This window comes from Plutella xylostella, chromosome 24 (assembly GCF_932276165.1).
Source record: "Plutella xylostella chromosome 24, ilPluXylo3.1, whole genome shotgun sequence".
In the NCBI taxonomy this organism is placed as follows: domain Eukaryota; kingdom Metazoa; phylum Arthropoda; class Insecta; order Lepidoptera; family Plutellidae; genus Plutella; species Plutella xylostella.
This window is the reverse complement of record NC_064004.1, coordinates 721,452-742,182: the sequence shown is the minus strand read 5'-3', so window position 1 is coordinate 742,182 and position 20,731 is coordinate 721,452. Positions and strand designations below refer to the sequence as shown.

The 20,731-nt window shown below is 37.9% G+C and overlaps 1 protein-coding gene across 22 annotated transcripts in view; it reads left to right on the top strand.

The window, feature by feature from the left end:
• LOC105398720 (gastrula zinc finger protein XlCGF57.1) overlaps nucleotides 1–20,731 on the top strand; it is a 95,618-nt gene that overhangs the window by 50,741 nt on the left and 24,146 nt on the right. Inside the window, exons 5-6 of one of the 22 annotated variants that reach the window (XR_005254079.2) lie at nucleotides 6,605–7,619; nucleotides 7,758–8,126. The exons of 13 other annotated variants lie outside the window; for them this stretch is intronic. Coding sequence is in view for 7 of the 9 variants with exons in the window: in XM_011570917.3 (XP_011569219.3) it covers nucleotides 1,690–2,738 (1,049 nt within the window). In the remaining 2 variants the exon portion in view is untranslated. Of the gene's footprint in view, nucleotides 1–353; nucleotides 1,500–1,689; nucleotides 2,955–3,179; nucleotides 4,479–5,476; nucleotides 6,572–6,604; nucleotides 8,127–15,469; nucleotides 16,820–19,576; nucleotides 20,551–20,731 lie in introns of those variants that run through there. 8 more of the 22 variants (XR_007267688.1, XM_038110818.2, XM_011570928.3 and 5 more) reach the window with 8 other exon arrangements.

Genomic DNA, 20,731 nt, shown 5'->3' with positions numbered 1-20,731 from the left:
TTATCTACGTATAAATTAGTATCAAAGAAATTGATACAATCAGATTTACAACATGCATTGTACATTGTTTTATTTAGGCTACATGTCATATAATTGCATTTGTCAGGCAGTGTGCATGAGTAAGGAAATGCACAAACAAATACATGTTTTGTAGGAAGGCCTTCTAATATAGCAAAACTTCTATGTATGTCAGACTTTGACACCCCTAAACTATTTCCCACCATAATAAATATAGTTGTTTTGTCAGTGTGTGACCTCTCTGAAATTAATTCAACTATTTGTCCGAATGTAAGTTCTGGGTAACAATAATTAACAACTTTTCCATTTACATGATTACCCAACATGTGCCCGAAATCCTAGCTGAGCCTATCCTATCCAAGCATCAATCCTGAGCTTTTTGATTTATAAAGCGGTGTACGGATGCACCAGTCGTTCAGCGTATACGCATAGCTACAAGAACATACAGAGTGTTCCTATGAAACACGGCTTAAATGTGCCGTAGATACTTTGATACTATAATATAAAGGTATTTAAATAAAGTACGAAGGACGTTTCCTTTTGATGCTTTGCAAGGATATAATTTAATTACCATTCTTATATATTTCTTTCCTTGTTCTTGAGGACCACATACTTAACTATTCCTTGGTTTTCGTTACGGGCTCCATAAGGGAGTGAACTGTACATAAATGTGATATCTTTGAAACCGTACAATGCATTTTGTCCATAATAATATACTTATATTATTCAGAATTCATTGTCCTATGCGATTCCAAATTCTATACGTCTAGTAAAGATTCGATAGTTTGTCGAAAACTATAAAAGTTAAGTTACGTTTTCTCGCATACTAAGTGGCATCACTAGCAGAGCAGAGCCTCTGGTACCTAAAGGTTTTGCATACCTACTTATGTTAAGTTTGTAATTATTAGAACAGTGTTAAGTTATCTAATCCGTTCGACCATTATGATGTCATTTACGATGTTTAACATAGCGCTGCTCATAAATAATGTATAAGGTAACTCACACAATTTTATTTACTCTTACGAGCAATTAAAAGTTCTTTCCTGCCTTGCAGTTTCTTTCATTTTTAGCGAGTAGATACTTATATTAAGTATAATGAGCTCATACGTTATACTTCTTCGTTAAATATATCGCGCTTTTTAAATGGAGTGCTCGCTTGATCTTATAAAGTGTTGTATGTTCTATTTGTTTTTTTGATTATGTTTTAAGAAATTTATTATGGAAAGGTAATTTTAAGTTAAGAAATAATTTTGTTTTTGTCAAAATAGCTGTAAGTTTTCCATTTAAAATAAAATAAAATAAAAAAATAACTACTTAAACTTTTCGTTTATCATAGGTTTACTGTAATAGATTACACTTTTAATTGTTAATTATAGTTTTCTGAAAATAACAATCATCATAAAATATTATTGATTAAGTTTGTTTTGTTATATAATTTGGATACGTTTTTAGTTCAATAAAGATTACAATTTCCTTAATTATTCTGGCTAGTTTCATTTATACTGATAACGTTTAAAGACTGAATATGAATACTGAGGGGTCGACTACGAACTAGTTTCTTTATGGCGAAGCAGTTCTCCGATGAGAAGTTAATATCAGATACTGTTCTGACAAGTTACGAGCACTAGAGGAGAGCAGAGCAATGACCTGTAACATTTCTTTTTGTTGTAGACGACACGTTAGACAACATCGAGAGAAAAAACGCAGAGCTAATATTGCTCCACGGCACCGCATACCCTTTCCGTCTACCGGCTGAAACCATGCTTTGCGTCTACTGCGGAACTGACTTTCAATGCCCGTCGGAATTTAGAAAACATATGCAAAACGTACACGTCAAATTCAATGTGGACACTGCGTTTTTACACGTCAGAAAACAACGGGACTACATCAAGGTTGACAGCACGGAATTGCAGTGTCGCCTCTGCAATCAGCCGTGCGAGACACTTGATGTCCTCGCAAGCCATCTGTTGGAAACACATGGCAAAGAGATAGACCTCACTCACGACCTCGGTGTAATACCATTCAAGCTGGAAGGTGGGAATTTTAACTGCAATTTCTGCAGCAAAAAATTCCCAGGCATTCGTCAGCTGAGCCGGCATCAGTCGACACACTTCCCAAGATTCACTTGCGAGACGTGCGGCCGTTCGTACATATCGAAAGCATCATTGCAACAACACAAGCAGTACGGCCACCGCGACAACAGCACACACATTTGTCGCAAGTGCAAAGCATCGTTTGAATCTTTAGATGATTTCAAAAATCATATGAACGAATCCAAAGCGTGTTGGTTGTACGTGTGCAACACATGCGGAGAGAGATTCAAACAAGTGCATCTGAAAGAACATCACTTGGAATCGGTGCATGGTAAAAAAAAGAAGCACAGCTGTCCGCAATGCAGTGAGACATTTGACTCTCGTTCCCGGTTCAGTGTGCACTTCAAATACGCCCACACCGATGACTCGGCGGTGTGCTCCTACTGCAGCCTTAAGTTCCCATCTAAGAGGCGTCTGGAGGATCACATCCCTGTTCACACTCACGAGAAACGCCACGTGTGTGGTGTTTGCTCGAAGGCGTTTCCGAGGCAGAAGAATCTAGCGCAACACATGTGGACGCACAAGGAAAAGAGGTTTGAGTGTGTCCCGTGCAACAAGAAGTTCAATCAGAGAATCAGTTGGAGGACGCATATGAAAACTCACCACCCGGAGAAGGGCATCGTGTGAATGGATGAGTTTGCTACGTGTCCTTTCCCCTTTATGTACATGCCTACTTAGAATCGTATAAAAGTTTAACTTACGAATTAAACTTATTGAGTACTTTACGTATATTTTAAACGCCTCAAATACATTATTCAAAATCCAATCAATACATTATTCTCTAGTTAAGTAGGTATCCCAAATTATAAATGATGAAATCACTAGGTACATTTAATAACATAAACACTTTTATAGCCATTGCTCTTATTTATTTATTTATTTATTTAAACTGGAACACCAGCAGCTTAAAATAATGTTATATTTTTGTCATACTGAGAGATGATGCTATAAGTTCAATATCCTAGCCCTATTTTAATTCCTAGTAGTGGCTTCCCGAGTTAGAAAAAACTCATGTCACAAACACAAGAAAAGCAGGGCAATGACCGAGGGCATTTCTTTTTGTTCTAGACGAGACGTTAGTCATCGAGAGAAAAAACGCAGAAATAATCTTGCAGTACGGAACCGCCTACCCATTCCGCCTGCCGGAAAAAGCTTTGCTATGCGTCTACTGTGGAACAAATTTCCAATGCCCGCTGGAATTCCGAACTCATATGCAGGAGGATCACGACCAGTTCAATGTACAGACTGCGTTCACCCACTGTAAATACGAGGGCTACATCAAGGCGGACTGCACAGAGCTGCTGTGTCGCATCTGCTTCCATCCGTGCGAGAGGCTGGAGGTTCTGGCCCACCACCTCCAGGAGACTCACGACAAAGCAATAGATCTCTCGTACGAGTTAGGTATAATGCCTTTCAGGCTGGACGGTGAGAAGTACAACTGCTATTTTTGCAGCAAAAACTTCCCCGGCATCCGTCATCTGAGCCGGCATCTGGCGTCGCACTATCTGAAGTTTACTTGCGACACGTGTGGCCGGTCTTACATATCGAAGAATTCTCTGCAGCAGCACATGCTGTTCGGCCATCGAGGCAACACACACATTTGCCGTAAGTGCAAAGAGAGATTTGACTCCATAGACGATTTTAAAAATCACATGAGCGAATCGAAAGCCTGTTGGATGCACGTGTGCAACGTTTGCGGAGATCGATTTAAAGGGTTCCATCTGAAGGAGCAGCACCTGCTTCTAGTGCACGGTCACAGGAAACTGTTTCATTGCCCCGAGTGCAGTGAGATCTATGAGTCCCGAAGGCAATTGAGAACACACTTCAAATTCGCCCACACAGACGAAGCTGTTATTTGCTCGTACTGCGGCCAAAAGTTCGATACCAAACGGTCTTTAGAAGATCACATTCCGGTTCATACGCAGGAGAAACTCCATGTGTGTGATGTATGCTTCAAAGCGTTTCCTAGGAAGAAGAATTTAGCGCAGCACATGTGGATACATAGAGAGGAGAAGAGATTTGAGTGCGCTCCGTGCAATAAGAAATTCAACCAAAGAATAAGCTGGAGAATCCACATGAAAACGCATCACCCAGAGCAGGGAGTCCTGTAAAATGGTATTGAAAATGAAAAATTTATTAATTTTAACTCATTAACTCTAGGGTTCATCTAAACGACATAATTATGTGAAATGAACTTTAATACATTCGGCGTCAATGCCTGTACATCTTAAAATGATCTCAGTCGTGTCCCCAAAACACGGTAAAAAAACTTATCATCCAGCGCACAAACTACCATCGACATACCTACCAACAACATACAGAATCAAGTTATCCTAAAGGCTGGTTTTGACCAATATCTAAGCTATAATATAAAGGCCTCTACACACCAAAGCCGCTGACCCGGCGGCACAGCCCGGCGGGTTAACCCGGCGGCTTCAGAACGTCCAAGCCGAACGACTTTGCCAAGCCGGCGGGAAACTGAGTGAGTGGAGACTGTGGAGAGGAATGCCGCCAGCATCGGCATACTACCCGCCGGCTTGCCCGCGCGGGCGCAAGCCGGCGGCACGATTGTACAAAATGAGGCCGGCGGGTTGAGCCGGCGGCCTGAGCCGCGCCGGGTCAGCGGCTTTGGTGTGTACAGGCCTTTACCATTAGTCGCCGACCTTTTCAAGCACAAGCAAGCATGACAGCTAGGTAGTCTACGTACCTACCCTTGTACCTACGTATTAATTTTATTGTTTTTTAAGTAATTGTTACTAGTCAAGCATTGGTAAAACATTGTAACTTTGACTATGGATAAAAAACCGGCTCTTAACTATTGAGCCTACAATTACAGCCCACACAATAATGATTTTATCTTAACAATAATACTTATTCACGTTAATAAATGTTTTTTCAGAATTATCACGTGTTTATTTTCGCTGATTATCCGAACTAGTGGGGAGATTTGTAAATTAATGCACAAATACAAAGATAAGTGTATAAATGGTAAATAAGCAAGTTTTACCAATAAATCCACAGGAAATGCAAAAACATTTTAGCATAAGAAGTGCAAAAAGAAAACCAAACTGGTACTTAATAAGGTAATTGAAACAAGGTTACTAAAAGTCACTTAATAATAACTGCCAAATATACATACCTAATAAATCCATAACCTATTACAAATACATAATAATTTTAGATTAAAAATACTAGGTCTTTATATAAAGACCTCATTTTTAACGTTCAGGGGGATCCATTAACTGTTACTAAGGCAAGTCCGAGTTTACTAACTCGGACTTAGGTAATTAATTTCGACAATCTATCATAACACTGACTCAAGTTGATAGGCAGCGTCACTGACTGGGGTTGTTTCTTTGTTCTAGACATCAATGAGCCTTCTGGGAAAGCAGCGGCAAGGCAGAACGCCGAGCATATAGTGAAGTACACTACCGCTTGCCCCTACAGGCTCGATGGTGGCACCATTTGTTGCGTTTACTGTTCCAATACATTCACTGATCCAAAAAATCACAGGCTGCACATTATGGAAGAACATAAATCCTTTGACTTTAAGATCCCAAAAAGGAACACGAGCATCAGAGTTGACTGCACTGATCTCAAGTGCAGACTTTGCCTCATTCCGATTCAAGATTTACAAGCCATGCTCACGCACCTGCGTTCTACTCACGATCTGGGCGTGAGCGCGCATGACGGTATTGCCCTTGTGCCGAATAAGTATATAAACGATAAACTTGTTTGTGGCTATTGCGACATAAACGTCGCAGGCCTCCTGCCGTTGATAGACCACGTGAAGACTCATTATCGGGCGTTAATCTGTGAGCTTTGTGCCAAGTCTTTCCTGACAAAACACGGCCTTCGGTCGCATATGGAGACGAAACACCATAAGAAGGGATACCCATGTCCAAAGTGCAAGCAGGCGTTTGAAAATACAAAAGCTAGGAAGGAGCACCTGAACAATTCTAGACAATGTTGGTCGTACTCGTGTAAGAAGTGTAATGACCGGTTTCTGACATGGAAATTGAAGCAGGAACACGTGGTCTCGGTCCATTCGGTTCCGGTGAAAACGTACACGTGCACCGTATGTAAGGAAGTGTTCCCAACGCAAATAACATACTATTATCATTTTAAATTGCATCATAGTGATGAAATGTGTGTGTGCAACGAATGCGGGATGAAGTGTTATTCGAAGAAGCGGTTAGAAGACCACATGGCCAGTCATACGAAAGAAAAAAAGTATATGTGTCCAACGTGTGGCAAATGTTATCCCTACCTTAGAGGTCTTAGACGACATCTGATTAATAGCCATAAAAAATAAACTTTTAAAAACCCTAAGCCCTATGAATAATTTAACAGTACTTATCATAATTTAGTTATACCCTTCCTTTTAGAGTTTCCCATCTAAAAAACTCCAAATAGAAGTCGGTTTAAACCCAACATCTTGACGTATCGAGTGAGGAACAGCGTCACTGACCGAGGATGTTTCTTTGTTCTAGACATCAAAGAGCGTTCCCTGAAACATGGCGCGGCAAGGCAGAACGCCGAGCATATAGTGAAGTACACTACCGCTTGCCCCTACAGGCTCGATGGTGACACCATCTGTTGCGTTTACTGTTTCGATTCTTTCACTGACCCCTCCATGCACCGGCAGCATATCAACGACGAACACGAAACCTTCGATGTTAAGATAGCGTTTGCTAATCTAAACGCAAACTCGTATCTTAGAGTCGACTGCACCGACCTCAAGTGCAGACTGTGCCTCGTTCCGTTCCAAAACATAAAAGCCGTTGTTGAACATCTGCACTCTAGCCACGAGCTGGAGGTGATCGTTGACGCTGGCATAGCCCTTCTGCCCAACAAGTATGAAGACGAAAAGCTGCTGTGTGGCTATTGCAATATAAACCTCCCAGGTTTCAGGCAGTTGAGCAACCATGTTACCACTCACTACCAGGCCTTGATCTGTGAACTTTGCGGCAAATCTTTCATGACGAAACCTGGCCTCTTGTTGCACACTGAGTTCAACCACAGAGGCAAGGGTTATCCATGTGCCAAGTGCAAGCAAAAGTTTCAAACGAGAGATGCTAGGAAAGAGCACGTGACCAATTCTAGACAGTGTTGGGTGCACACTTGTAGGAAGTGTAATGATCGATTTCTGACATGGAAATTGAAGCAGAATCATGTTGTTTCCGTCCATTCGGGGCCGGTGAAGACGTACCCGTGCACCGAATGTGGGGAAGTATTCCCAACACAAATAAGATACTATATACATTTTAAGTTGCACCATAGCAGTGAAGTATTCGTGTGCAATCACTGTGGGACCAAATATTATTCAAAGACGCGTTTAGAAGATCACATGGTCAGTCATACAAAGGAGAAGAAGTATAAATGTTCGAAGTGTAGCAAATGTTATCCCTACCTTAGGGGCCTGACGCGTCACCTAACAAGTCACCATAAAAACTAGGTAGTTGATTTGAAAATATTGGTATCGAAGTTCGGTTGTCATTTCCGTATAAATAATATGGTTCGTATAATAACAATGGTGGTTAAATAGAGGCACTTCTAATAATTATAAAAAAAAGCAATCACACATTGGAATCAAAACCATAGTTAAAATTTATCGTATCCCTTTTGTATATTATGCCAATAACATGTGTGTTTCATACATAACTATTTTACACGTACTGTTTCATTCGTTTTCTTTAGCTATCTGTTACATTGAGTTATGTTATGGTCTTCCACAAATAATCCCACAATTTTTTGTTTAGCTGGTAAAAATCCGATTAGGTGTGTAGGTGTTATGAATTTAGGTTAAGTACGTTTTTGCCTGATCAAATTAGTATTTCTTACTTAAGTTTCACTACAAAAGTTCTGTCAAAAGACTGAAACTATTTTTGGGGGGTTTATCTATTTCTATGCAATAATTATTGGTATGAAATGAAATCGTTTATTTTTTCGACGTAGAATTAGAATTACTTGTCAAAAGTCATAATCTACCACCATTTCACAAAGGCCCCGTCATTAAGGGCCCGTACAGGGTGACGTGCCGCGCCAATTTTGGGTTTTCAATGCTCTTCACACAGCACACGCAGTGACACGCACACATGTAAGTTTGCACAGTGGGTCGATAAACTTTTACTCGCCAACTTTATTGACAATTATGTTCAAGTACATTTTGGGTGATTTTAGGGTAAGTAAGTATAATTCTTACTTACACTGGTAGGCACCAGGAAAGAGTAGAAATTAATAGGGGTGCCACTTTACTCTATACTCGGAACCCGATTAGCTTTCTCAAACAAATGTGGTATTTACTTGTAGAAAGGTAACTACAAGTATTAAAGTGTAGATAATAAATTTCGGGCATCCTCCAGCCAAATGAACCCCGACGACAAAGCAAAGTAAATACATAGTGTCGCAAAAGGGCTATACTAAGCCAAAAGGGGATGACTCAAGGGCTCATTCTGAACAACTTTTGTTATACGAGATTGGAAAATTCGCGAAAAAAAATATTCGTTTTCCATGGTAAAAAGTCACATGTCCAACAAAGTTTCTATGAAAAAGGTTTTTTTTGTTAATTTCCAAAATTCGTAGAGCAAAAGTTCAGAATGACCCCCTGTCTTACTCCTTTTTACCCGACTGCCGAAGGAGGAGGGTAATGTTTTTTGATTGTATGTATGTATATATGTATGTTTGTCTGTTTCTTTGTTCCCTCCTGTAGCCTAAACGGCTTGATAGATTTTGATGTATGAGGTATTGTTAGAAGCGTATTAATGGCGCGATGATTATAGGCTATGTGACGTTCCATTAAAATGTACATAGCGCCCTCTAGAGGACATAACGTGATGATCGAAAAAATAATAATTCAACTTTGCCGTGTGTGTGTGTCTTGATTTTCACATTACAAAAATATGCATATTGAAGGTATTTAAATAACAACACCAAAATTATTGAAATAAAAAATGATCATGAACTACTGACGTAAAATTTCATAAAATAAAAACAACAAAAGTTACAAATAAAAAACCTTGACCGCCACTCAAGGCCGTTTTCTAAGTAACATTCAGCTAAATGGTGAACCCTCTGCTGGTCCCCGCCTACGATACTTTCCATTAACATTGGGACTTGTTTTCATCTTTTTAGCGTGCAGTCGGGTTTTTTGTTTGTTTATAATTTGTTTAGTACTATATACCGCTTTTTCAATACCTGTAAGTACATTTTTTGGTAGCAGCATAATATTTTTACTAAATTTTAGGGTTTCGAACGTCAAAAGAAAAAAAGCAACCGTTATAGGATCTCTTTGTTGTCCGTCTGTCTGACTGACTGTCTGTCACCGCCCTTTTTCTCAGAAACGGGTAAGGGTGAATTTCCCGCGGCCAAAAATTGCGTGGCATCAATGAAATCGGTACTAAAAAACCAAGTTATAATTTTCTAATATTTTTTTCCGGTTAAGTGAAATAGTTATCTATGTGTAGCACTAAATATTGTATTAATAGGATTAATGGATATTTTTAAATAAAATATTTAACCTCCAAATCTTTCATTGCCGTGTCTGTCCCCACGTAACCACGTTTTGTATTATTCTTCATTGATGAAAAAATATTGAGTATTGATAGTTAAACTTAGTTTCATTTGATACATTAATAGTTAAAGTATTGTCACGGAATACATTTATTGAAATATATAAAGAATATAACGAACGGTAAGTGAAAATTCATGTGTCCCAGAACTTCTGTTCATCGCCGTGTCCTAAACATGATCAAGGATATTGTTTTACCTATGAACTTGGGTGCCCCTCTGAGTGCGCTAATCGTTTCTTACAAGTGTCGCCTAACTTCTAGACGTGGCAGGAGGTTCATCGGTGCCCGCGTTTTTGCGCAATAGTGAAAATCAGTAAAATTTTTGGGGACTGGACAATTTTTCTTTCATTGCCGTGGATAGATATAACTTCTATAAAATTAAGTTTGTCTTCTAGAATAAGCATTCAAAAGAAAGCTTTTTGAAAATATTTACCTTATAAAGTCTTTATTTCTTCGAATAGTTAATACTTTTTTAGTTATTTATATTTAATGCCTTGGTTTTCATCGCCATGCTTTCATTTCCGTGGCTTCCGTGGCCAATATTTGCTATGGCAATGAAAAAAAAGCCACGGCAATGAAAAAAATTTCATTGCCATGTCTTGTTAAATAATTTGTATTCATTGCCGTGGTTAGGTTATTCATTTCCGTGGCCAGGTTATTCATTTCCGTGACTTATGTTTTCATCGCCGTGGTATGTATGATTAGGCAAAGTAAAATATCTTTACCATCTTTTACCTGTAATACAGGTAATACCGAAAGGCCAAAATTTGGCCAGCTGAAAATCAGCGCTGTGGCCTTACTGTCCACAGCTCATGCTGAGCTGGTGCCGTTTCGACACTCCGGACAGCAACCCGTTGTGTTATTGTTTTATATTTTGCCTGTATTTTTGTTTTTGCCTCATGTTAATTTTTTATTATTATTTTTTTGGCCTTGTTATTTTGTATATGTATTTCTTTTCTTTAATTCTGTATTTTTCTTTTTGTTGTTGTTGCTGTCTATGTGTCGAATAAATATTTCTTTATCTTTATCTTTATCTTTACCGATCACTGACATTACCTACAGGACTAGTCAAATTACCTCTTTTTGCAGTGCGTTAAAACGGTTGCGTATCGCGATGTATAAAAACGAAATATATAATATTACATTAATAATAATAATCACAACATAATTATAATGAACGTTATGTATAAATAAGATCGGTGGTAGCTCAGTCGGGTAAGCACCCGCTTCCCACGCCAATTATGCGGGTGCGAATTCCGGCACTGACATGTACCAATGTGTTCCTTTGAATTTAAATACAATGTATACCATCACTCTTACGGTGAAGGAAAACATCGTGATGAATCCTGCATATCTACCTATAGATTTAGCACATCTAGATAATATGTGAACCCACCAACCCGCTGTGGACCAGGGCGGTGGGAAATAGTCCAAGCTTAGAAAGGCAGCTTAGACCTTCGGGATATGCACATTGCACAAAGGTCCCATTCGAGAGAGCCAGGTGCAGGTACTTACACCTCCCACAGATAGTAGAATAGAATAAAATAAAACAAACAACTCTGCAGGAACCCAGCTGGATGCTAAGTGGCCTTAATGCTGCTTGCACCGTGTAGGCCTCCGTATGAACTTGGAAAAGACAAAAGTCATGTAGAATGTTCACATAAAACCGGAGCCGGTTATCGTTCGTGAGACAACTATCGAAGTTGTGCAATAATATGACTACCTAAGGCAGACTATTCGGCTAGGCAGAAGCAACTTCGACAAGAAGGCTGAAAGGCGCATCCAACAGTCTTCAACCATTGCGCTCTGCCAGTTATGACATATGGTGCATATACGTGGACACTGATGGTGGGACTGGTCCACCGATTTAAAGTCACTCAGCGTGCTATGGAGAGAGCTATGCTTGGGGTTTCTCTAATGGATGGTATCAGAAAAGAGGTTATACGTCAGAGGACTAAGGTTACCAACATAGCTGTCAAAATATGCAAGCTTAGGCAGGTAGCCGGTAGTGGCTGGATTCGGAAGACCGAGGACCGAGTGTTGTGGCGCTCCTTGGGAGAGGCCTATGTCCAGCATTGGATGATTATAGGCTGATGATGATAACATGTACATTTCATATTATTATACCAATTAAAATATACTATGATTTAGCATAAAGTTCATAAAATATTTTATCGTATCACATAATCTGTTAAATTACACGACACCATCAAAACCTTTAGCACCACAACCTAAAGATAGGTGCGATGACGAGAAAAGTGAGGAGGAGCGGTTAAGTGCACATGTTCATCAAAAGCGAAGCGCGGCTACATGGGGAGACGCTCTATGTTTGGGTTTTGGTGCAAGGAGTTTTGACTGCGTTATTATTATTGGCGCTATGAAGGGAGACGCTTAGCTGACCAACATGTGCACCTAACCGCACCTATCTTTATATTTTGGTGCTAGGTGTTTTGCCGGTGTTGTGTAATTCAGCACAGATTATGTCATATTATAGTATATTTTATGAATTTTACATAAAATGAACAGTATACGAATTGGATATTATACCTTATGAAAATATAGATGTTATAGGTAAGGTTTATCATATGTTGTGAACGTTATTAGTGTGAAATGAAACATTTTGTTTTATACGTCGCAATACGGACCCCACAATGCTACTTAGAGAATTCCATACTATATTCTTATTTTTTTATACATACTGTCGTTGTTTCTTTCGTTCCAATATCTATCCAAATATTTCTGCCATACATACCTGTCTAAGTTTGCGTTTCCCACACAGTCTTTTTAAAAAATTGCAGTGGATTGATTCTTTCATTTCCATTGTATACAGTTATTTCATTGCCGTGGGAGTTTGTTTCATTGCCGTTGGCCTTTGTTTCATTGCCGTGGACGCTTGTTTCATTGCCGTGAACGCATGTTTCATCGCCGTGGCACGAAATTTTTAATCATCCGTATCTCATTCAGTTTTTAACTTATCTGCTACCCATTTTGTAAGAACACTAACATTAACAAAAACTTTAATAAAAGCGTTTTTCTAATATAAAAAACCTTAAGATAAAAAAGTCCACGGAAATGAAGATTTTTTAGGACTTGTTGAAATCCACCCGTAAAGATATCAAGCTGATATTTCGCATAGATGGGGAGTACCCCAAAAAAAATATTATGGTACTCCCTGTCCCACACAAGTAAATTGGGGCTTATATTTTTTTCAGTTATTTTGATGTGTACCTATCCTTTTTTTTCTTTGTTGTTTTGTATAAGTATGTGTTTCTTTTCTTTAAATCTGTATTTTTTTGTTGTTGCTGTCTATGTGTCGAATAAATGTATCTTTATCTTCAAATCACGCCATCTATCGTTTGTTTTTTTTGTGGCTACTGTCTATAGAAGAAATTCCGTCACTGACAATTTTACGTTACGAATTTATTTTTATTTATTTTATTTTTTAATTATTACTTATGAACACATAACAACTTGATGCCATTAACAGAATAATAAAGAAACTCGCTACCAGTGGAGGTACGGCTATCGTCATCACTTAATGTATTTAAAAATAGTCTTAAATTACATTATTATAAGACCTTGGGATGGTAATTGTTTTATTCTATTTTATTTATCTATTAATTTATTTATATATGTAATAGTATATTTATATATGTATACTACTATTTATTTTAATATAAAACATGATAATTAATATATGTAGGTACATAATAGTTATTTATATTTATTTATTTTTAGCTTTGAACTTAATATGTTAGGTTATAGTTAGATATGTTTATTTAAATTTGGATTAGGTTACACTTGATTGTCTCTGTGTATACAGTAGTTTTATTTAATTTTAAGAGTTATAGGCTTACTTTTATTTCCACACCATAAAGGTTGACTGGAAGAAATCGCGTTTAGGCGATAAGTCCGCCTTTGTATATATATACTTGTATTGTTCTTTCTTGTACTTGTTAACTTTTACTTTAAACTGTGTAATTTGTGTATACATACAATAAAGTGTTTAAATAAATAAATAAATAAAACTTAGTAAACCCAGTAAACCTAACACATCCAGAGGAAAAATAAAATCTCTTTCTCTCTCTCTGAAAAACATACTTAATAGCCCAAACTCGATGTTTTTAGCTATTAACATCTTTGAAATAAAATTGAGCCACCACCGTGTTACTGCCCTCATCAGATCCTCACGAGACCATACCATACCTCAACTAGCACCAAGAGACTGTATTTTTGATCCCTAACCTAATGTTCGTGCGTATTGTCATCACTTAGATCCATTCGCTATATTCCTGCTCCTCATCAGACCTTTACGAGACTGTAATGTCACGAGAATATTGCACACTATCTAATTTAATTTAATGTATTGAATATACTGGAAGAATTATGCAGCCTCAATTTCAAATCAAATTATGTTGGTGTCATAAAAGTTGAAAAAGTGCAATGACAACCAATGTGCAGTGATTTTGTATCTGTACACGATAAGATCGCGAGCTGTCAGTGCTGCCTAAACCGACGTGACCCTTCTTTGGAGGCCAGCGGCCAACTGAGTCAAACGTCACTTGTGTTTATGATTTTATAACACAGAAAGCCGCCATAGATATTTGTATGAAGATTTGAGGGAAAAAAATTGCTCAAGTTTGGGATTAATTTACACAAAATAAGTGTGTGTTTATTAAAAAACAAGGTATTTAGCGCCTAGTCCAAGCATTTCTCTTTATAATTTGATAAGAATCATATGAAAATTCTTGATAATTACGACACAGTTGTTACAATACGGGAGTGTGATTTACTGGTTTTTCGTAATTAATTTACAGTTATCCATAAGCATTTACTTAAATTCGAATGATTCAGCACCTAGCTAGACTCTTCGGCTACCTGTGTGATTTTTTTCAAGGCTGTAGAGCATCATTTACTACATAATTCTATGACAATGCCAACCCTCGATTGCCTATTGCAGACCCTTAAGGAGGAAAGAAATGCCGAAAGAAACTCCTCGAGCATCTTTTCAACTTTTTCCTTACATCTAATACATTTTTTGACTTATTTCTAGTACAATTTTACTTAAGTATCTATTTCATTTTTCCAACAGCCTTAACTGAGGTGGACAAGCCCACGCGTTTTTGTCATTCAAATAATCATTTATACTATAATAAGCTTTATTACATAATGTTGCTTTTACAAAATTCTTAAATTGTTTCTCAGTAAGGTTTATTGTTTCGTTTGATAATTTATTATAAAAACGTATACAGTTCCCCATGAATGAAGTGTTTGTTTTCGAAAGTCTGAGTGTGGGGAAAAGCAACTTATTTTTGTTCCTGGTCTCAATACCGTGAACGGCTCCTACTTTACTAAAAGAATTTAAGTTTTTACGAACATACATAATATTTTCATAAATATATTGACGTGTTCATGTCGCAGTCATCTGGTTGAATCTCCTATTTGATTGATACACTGAATAGCGTCATTCAATGGACGAGCTATTGATTCAATCAAAAAGGAGATTCAACCAGATGCCTGCGTTATACATACATATAAAGGGGTTCACAGGTTCACACATAATGACCAAGCGTCACGCCGCGCCGTCTCTATCATAATATTTGTCCTACATGGATTGTTATTTTTTAAACATAAAAGAGGCTAAAGTACCAGTACTATCCTGCAAGCTTGACGGTATACGGCTTAAGGCTTGATCATGAAGTGAGCCATTCATAACCCACATATTTTTTTGTAGTCAGAGTTAAATCAGCAGCAGTGTCACTGACAGAGGATGTTTCTTTGTTTTAGACTTCATAAAGCCTTCCGTGTATGGCGCGCCTAGGCAGTGCGCTGAGTACATAGTGAAGTACACTACCGCCTGCCCCTACAGACTCGATGGTGACACCATCTGTTGCGTTTACTGTTCTAATACCTTCACTGAGCCTAAACTGCACCGCCATCATGTCATCGAAGAACACCAAACATTTAATTACAAGATGGCATTCAAACAAATTGCGATGGTGAGAGTTGACTGCACTGACCTCAAGTGCAGAGTTTGCCTCATTCCGGTTCAAGACATAAAAGCCATGATCATGCACCTGCAGTCCTCTCACGATATGAACGTGTGCGCGGATAGTGGTATAACCATTGTGCCGAATAAGTATGTAAACGATAAACTAGTTTGTGGCTACTGCGACAAAAACCTCCCAGGCTTTTTGCAGTTGATGACTCATGTGAAGGCTCACTATCGGCCGGTGATCTGTGACCTTTGTGCCAAGCCTTTCCTGACCAAATACGGCCTTCTGTTTCATATGAAGACGAAACACCATAAGAAGGGATACTCATGTCCAAAGTGCAAGCAGGAGTTTGAAAATAAAAAGGCTAAGAAGGAGCACCAGAACAATTCTAGACAATGTTGGCCGTACTCGTGTCCGCAGAAGTGTGACGATCGATTTTTGACGTGGAAATCGAGGCAGCAACACATGGCGGATGTTCATGCTGTGGTCAAAACGTATCCGTGCACTGTATGTGCGGAGGTATTCACAACGTCAAGAAGATACTTTGTTCATTATCAGTCTCAACATAGTAGTAACGAAATGTTTGCCTGCAAATTTTGCGGAAGGAAGTGGCTTACTGCGAAGCGTTTACAAGAACATATGGCCAGCCATACGAAAGAGAAGAATTACAAATGTCCAAAGTGTGACAACTGTTTTTCCTATGATAAAACCATGAAGCGTCACCTAGCGAGCCATCATTAAAACTAGTTCGTTGAAAATATTGGCCAAGAATTCGTTTCTCTTTTCGAATTTATAATGAGAATACAGATAGGAATCAGAAATCTTATCCCTTTACCTGAATACTTTCTTGTTCAGGACACAGGAGGCATGTCTTATTAATTTCTAATTGTTTGTTTTGTGTGGCAGTTTTTGTTGTACTTATTGTATTATTTTCTGTTTTAGTTGTTGTTGTTAAATGTGTTTGTTCAATTAAATGTATATTTATTATACAGAATTGTAAATTTGATAAGCGGATGATTTGGTAACTCGTGTTTTCGCGAATATTCGAGGGATTGCGAATAGAATAGTATATCGGTATTCCATCGTAATAAAGTTATCGGATTAAACCCAACACACTAATAAAACTAGCGTCACTGACTGAGCATGTTTCTTTGTTCTAGACATCAAAGAGCCTTCCCTGAAAAATGGCGCGGCAAGGCAGAACGCCGAGCATATAGTGAAGTACACTACCGCTTGCCCCTACAGGCTCGATGGTGACACCATCTGTTGCGTTTACTGTTCTGATACTTTCTCTGATCCCACAATGCATCGGCAGCATATCAACGACGAACACGAAACATTTGACTTCAAGACCGCGTTTGATAATCTTAACAACTCGATGCTCAGGGTTGACTGCACTGACATCAAGTGTAGACTCTGCTTCGTTCCACTTGGAAACATAAAAGCCATTGTTGAGCATCTGCAGTATACCCACGATCTGGACGTGTGCGCGGAAGCCGATGTCGAACTCCTACCGAACAAGTATGACGGCGGGAGGCTGCTTTGTGGCTACTGCGACATAAACTTCCCAGGTCTCAGACAGATGACCAAACACGTGGTCGATCACTACAAGGCGTTTGTCTGCGAACTTTGCGGCAAGTCTTTTCTGACGAAGCCAGGCTTGCTAGTGCATATGACTTACCGTCACACATTAAAGGGTTACCCTTGTGTAAGGTGCAAGCAAGAGTTTGACACTCTAGATGCTAGGAAGGAGCACGTGCAAAATTCAAAAAGATGTTACGAGTATGGCTGTAGAGAGTGTAAAACGCGATTTCGCACTAAGAGATTGAGGCAGGATCACCGTGTTTCAGCCCATTCACTGCCGGTGAGGACGTTTCCTTGTACCGAATGCGAGCAAGTGTTCTCAACATCAAATAGATTTTATGTGCATTTCAAGTTGCATCATAGTAAAGTAGTGTTTGTGTGCAAAGAATGCGGGATGAAGTGTTACACGCAAACGCGATTGGAAGACCACATGGCCAGTCATACGAAGGATAGGACGTATAAATGTACACAGTGTAGCAAATGTTATACCCGGCTCAAAGGGCTGAATAGACACATAGCAATTCAGCATAAGTAATAAAAAAATATGATATAAATTATATAATCTATATAGACCAATGGAAAACTGTAGGTGATGTTTGTGTTATAAGTAATTTAACTTCCCGGTTAACCAAATTTGGCTTGAGTTCAGATTAAATGTTGATATTTTGAGTAAAATTCGGTATGTTAAGTATATTTTTTTATGCTAATTCCAAAACCGTTTCGAGAAATTATCTTCCTAATAAGGGACTCATTCTTTAAAAAAATATTCAAGGATTCCGATTATATTATCAAAAATGAAAATATAATTCATCCTTCAAGACGGTCAAGACGCGCAAGGTTAAAGTTTCAACCAAAGAGAATAAAAATGTACGATTTTGATGACGTCAACGGCTGCACGGAAGCCACTGACGTCATTAAGCCGATCTTAACATTTTTTTATTAAATTAACGAGAGCAGTAAAATTAAAAATACTCTTATTAAATTAGTGTCTCAAATTCCGACATACTTCAATTTAAAATTATAAATATACACACTATAAAAATACACACTATAAATATACACTATAAAATTACTTAACATACTCGAGCGTCACTGACTTTTGGGTGACTATATTAAATACCTATAGGTTTCAATGTTTCCAAGAAACTTTTTCGTAGACTTTAAAACGTCTTTTCATGTGACAGAATATTTTTGTATAAATTAGCTAGATAGCCAATACGATGTTGTCTGAGTATTTTTTTATCTAAGGGCTGATTTTTCAAAAGTCAGATAAGTGTTATCTGAGGAATAAAACTGTTGCTGTCACAGCTGAATGTTTGTATTAGACAATGACAGCAACAATTTTATTCTTCAGATAACACTTATCTGACCATTGAAAAATCAGCCCTAAAAGATCTAATCATATTGCAAATAATAATGTTTAATTCTTTCTTAAACTATAACGATATTATAGTTATTGGTCCTTAATCCCAAAGTTAAAAGTTAGGTTTTAAAATGTTATAGAAACAGGAAAAAAAATTGTGGAGGTTAAAACATCATTTTGTGTACCATTTTTTTTGTATAAGTAAAGCCAATATGATGGCGTTAAGTTTTGTTTTTATCAATTAAATAAGTGTTTAATTAATTAAATAAATATGTTTCCTCATATATTAATGTTTCATTTGGCTTTCCAAAATCATTACATCATAGGTACCTATCTATAAGTTAAGTATCTACGATTACATCTGGTATTCTCAATTAGGGGATAATTCACACGAAAAAGGCTTTACCAGAATATAAAAGATATTTAGGCCTAAAGTTACTGCTGAATATTTATTTAGTTTAGGGTACTGAGTGAAAAAAAGCAACTGTAGTTGAATATACAGGGTTATTGGTAAGTAGACCTGATCCTTTCAGGAGGTGGTAGAGGAAGGCATTTCCAGTCGATTGAACCCTATAATGCATTATCCAAAACATTCATTTCCAAGACATTTAATATTTAAGTTTTTTTTAAATATTTTGATTAACATTTTAAGCTTAAAACTGAAAATAAAAAAGCTAGCCATATTTTAATAACTTTTTTGGTTGTTTTGCATTTCTTACTCTTTAATAAACTAATTAAAATAATGAAATTGACATAATTACAGGGATTGGTTATCAATTATACGTCATCTCCATATAAAATTCATGACAGATGTGTTAAAAGTCAACCATTACTCTCTGGTTATGCTCTAACCGACTATGGAGAAATTGGCACCAAGTCTACAAACTACCCAAAACAATAAATTCTCTAAAAAGTATAAATTAAAATAAGTATTTCTCACTCTTGTTCTAGGCCTAGTGCAAGCAAGGAAGAACGCACTGGCCGTGGTGAAGCACACTACTGCCTTCCCATTCCGAGTGCGGGGGAAACTCATGATGTGCGTGTACTGCTCCGACACATTCGAAAAGCCAAAACTGTACCGGCTCCACATGAATGAGAAACATACGAAATTTGTAGCGCAAAACGCCTTCTTACACTCTAAGAATAACGTGAATTACGTCAAAGTTGATGCTACAGATTTGCGCTGTCGCAAATGCCACCTTCCCTTTGGTACACTTAAAGATGCTGCCCAGCATATATATAAAAAGCATGACTCTAAAGTGGATTTGAACGCAGACGTTGGCCTGCAACCTTTCTGTTTTGACGAAGACAAATGGGCCTGTTTCATCTGTAAGGAGATTTGCTCCCAATTCACAACACTGCTTAAGCATATGCCGTCCCACTACAAAAATTATTTTTGCGAAGTCTGCGGGAAGAGTTACATTACTGTAGGCAGTTTGAAATACCATGTGACGTATAGTCACTCGAAGGATTTGGTCTGCAAAAGATGCAAAAAAACCTTTCCCGACCAAAAATCTCGCACTTTGCACTTGAGGACCTCGGAAAAATGCTTTCCCTTCGTTTGCACTGAATGCGGTGAACGGTTCCTGTCTTGGACTGTTAAGAAGATACATCAGAACGTTAAGCATGGGATGCCTAAAATTAAGTTAACCTGCCCATGCGGATTGTCTTTCCCTAACAGGAAGGCTTTTACAAAACACTTTAAAACGCATGCCAACGAGGAAGACTTTAAGAGTCAAGCAACTGTGAAGCAAGAATATGTAGAATAGAATAGAATATATTCCAATCGTTATGTTTTTGACACGCATGGATGCTTCGAAAAGCTGGAGATATTAGCGGAAATTGAATAACATATTACATTCTTAGAAACGGTAATACCTACATACAATGTATTTTTTCTTACTTGTCACGGATTTTGAGCAGTCTTGGAGAGTCTTTTTATTTGAAATAATAAAAAAACTAAGTTATAAAATAAAACATTTTGACAAATGAAATACTTACAAACAAAAATTATGTTTTTGGTAATTGAACCATTTATTTTGGCTGTAGTTTAGGTACTTGTTTAGTGGTATTTTGATTAAATAGACACACAAAGATTGTTTACCT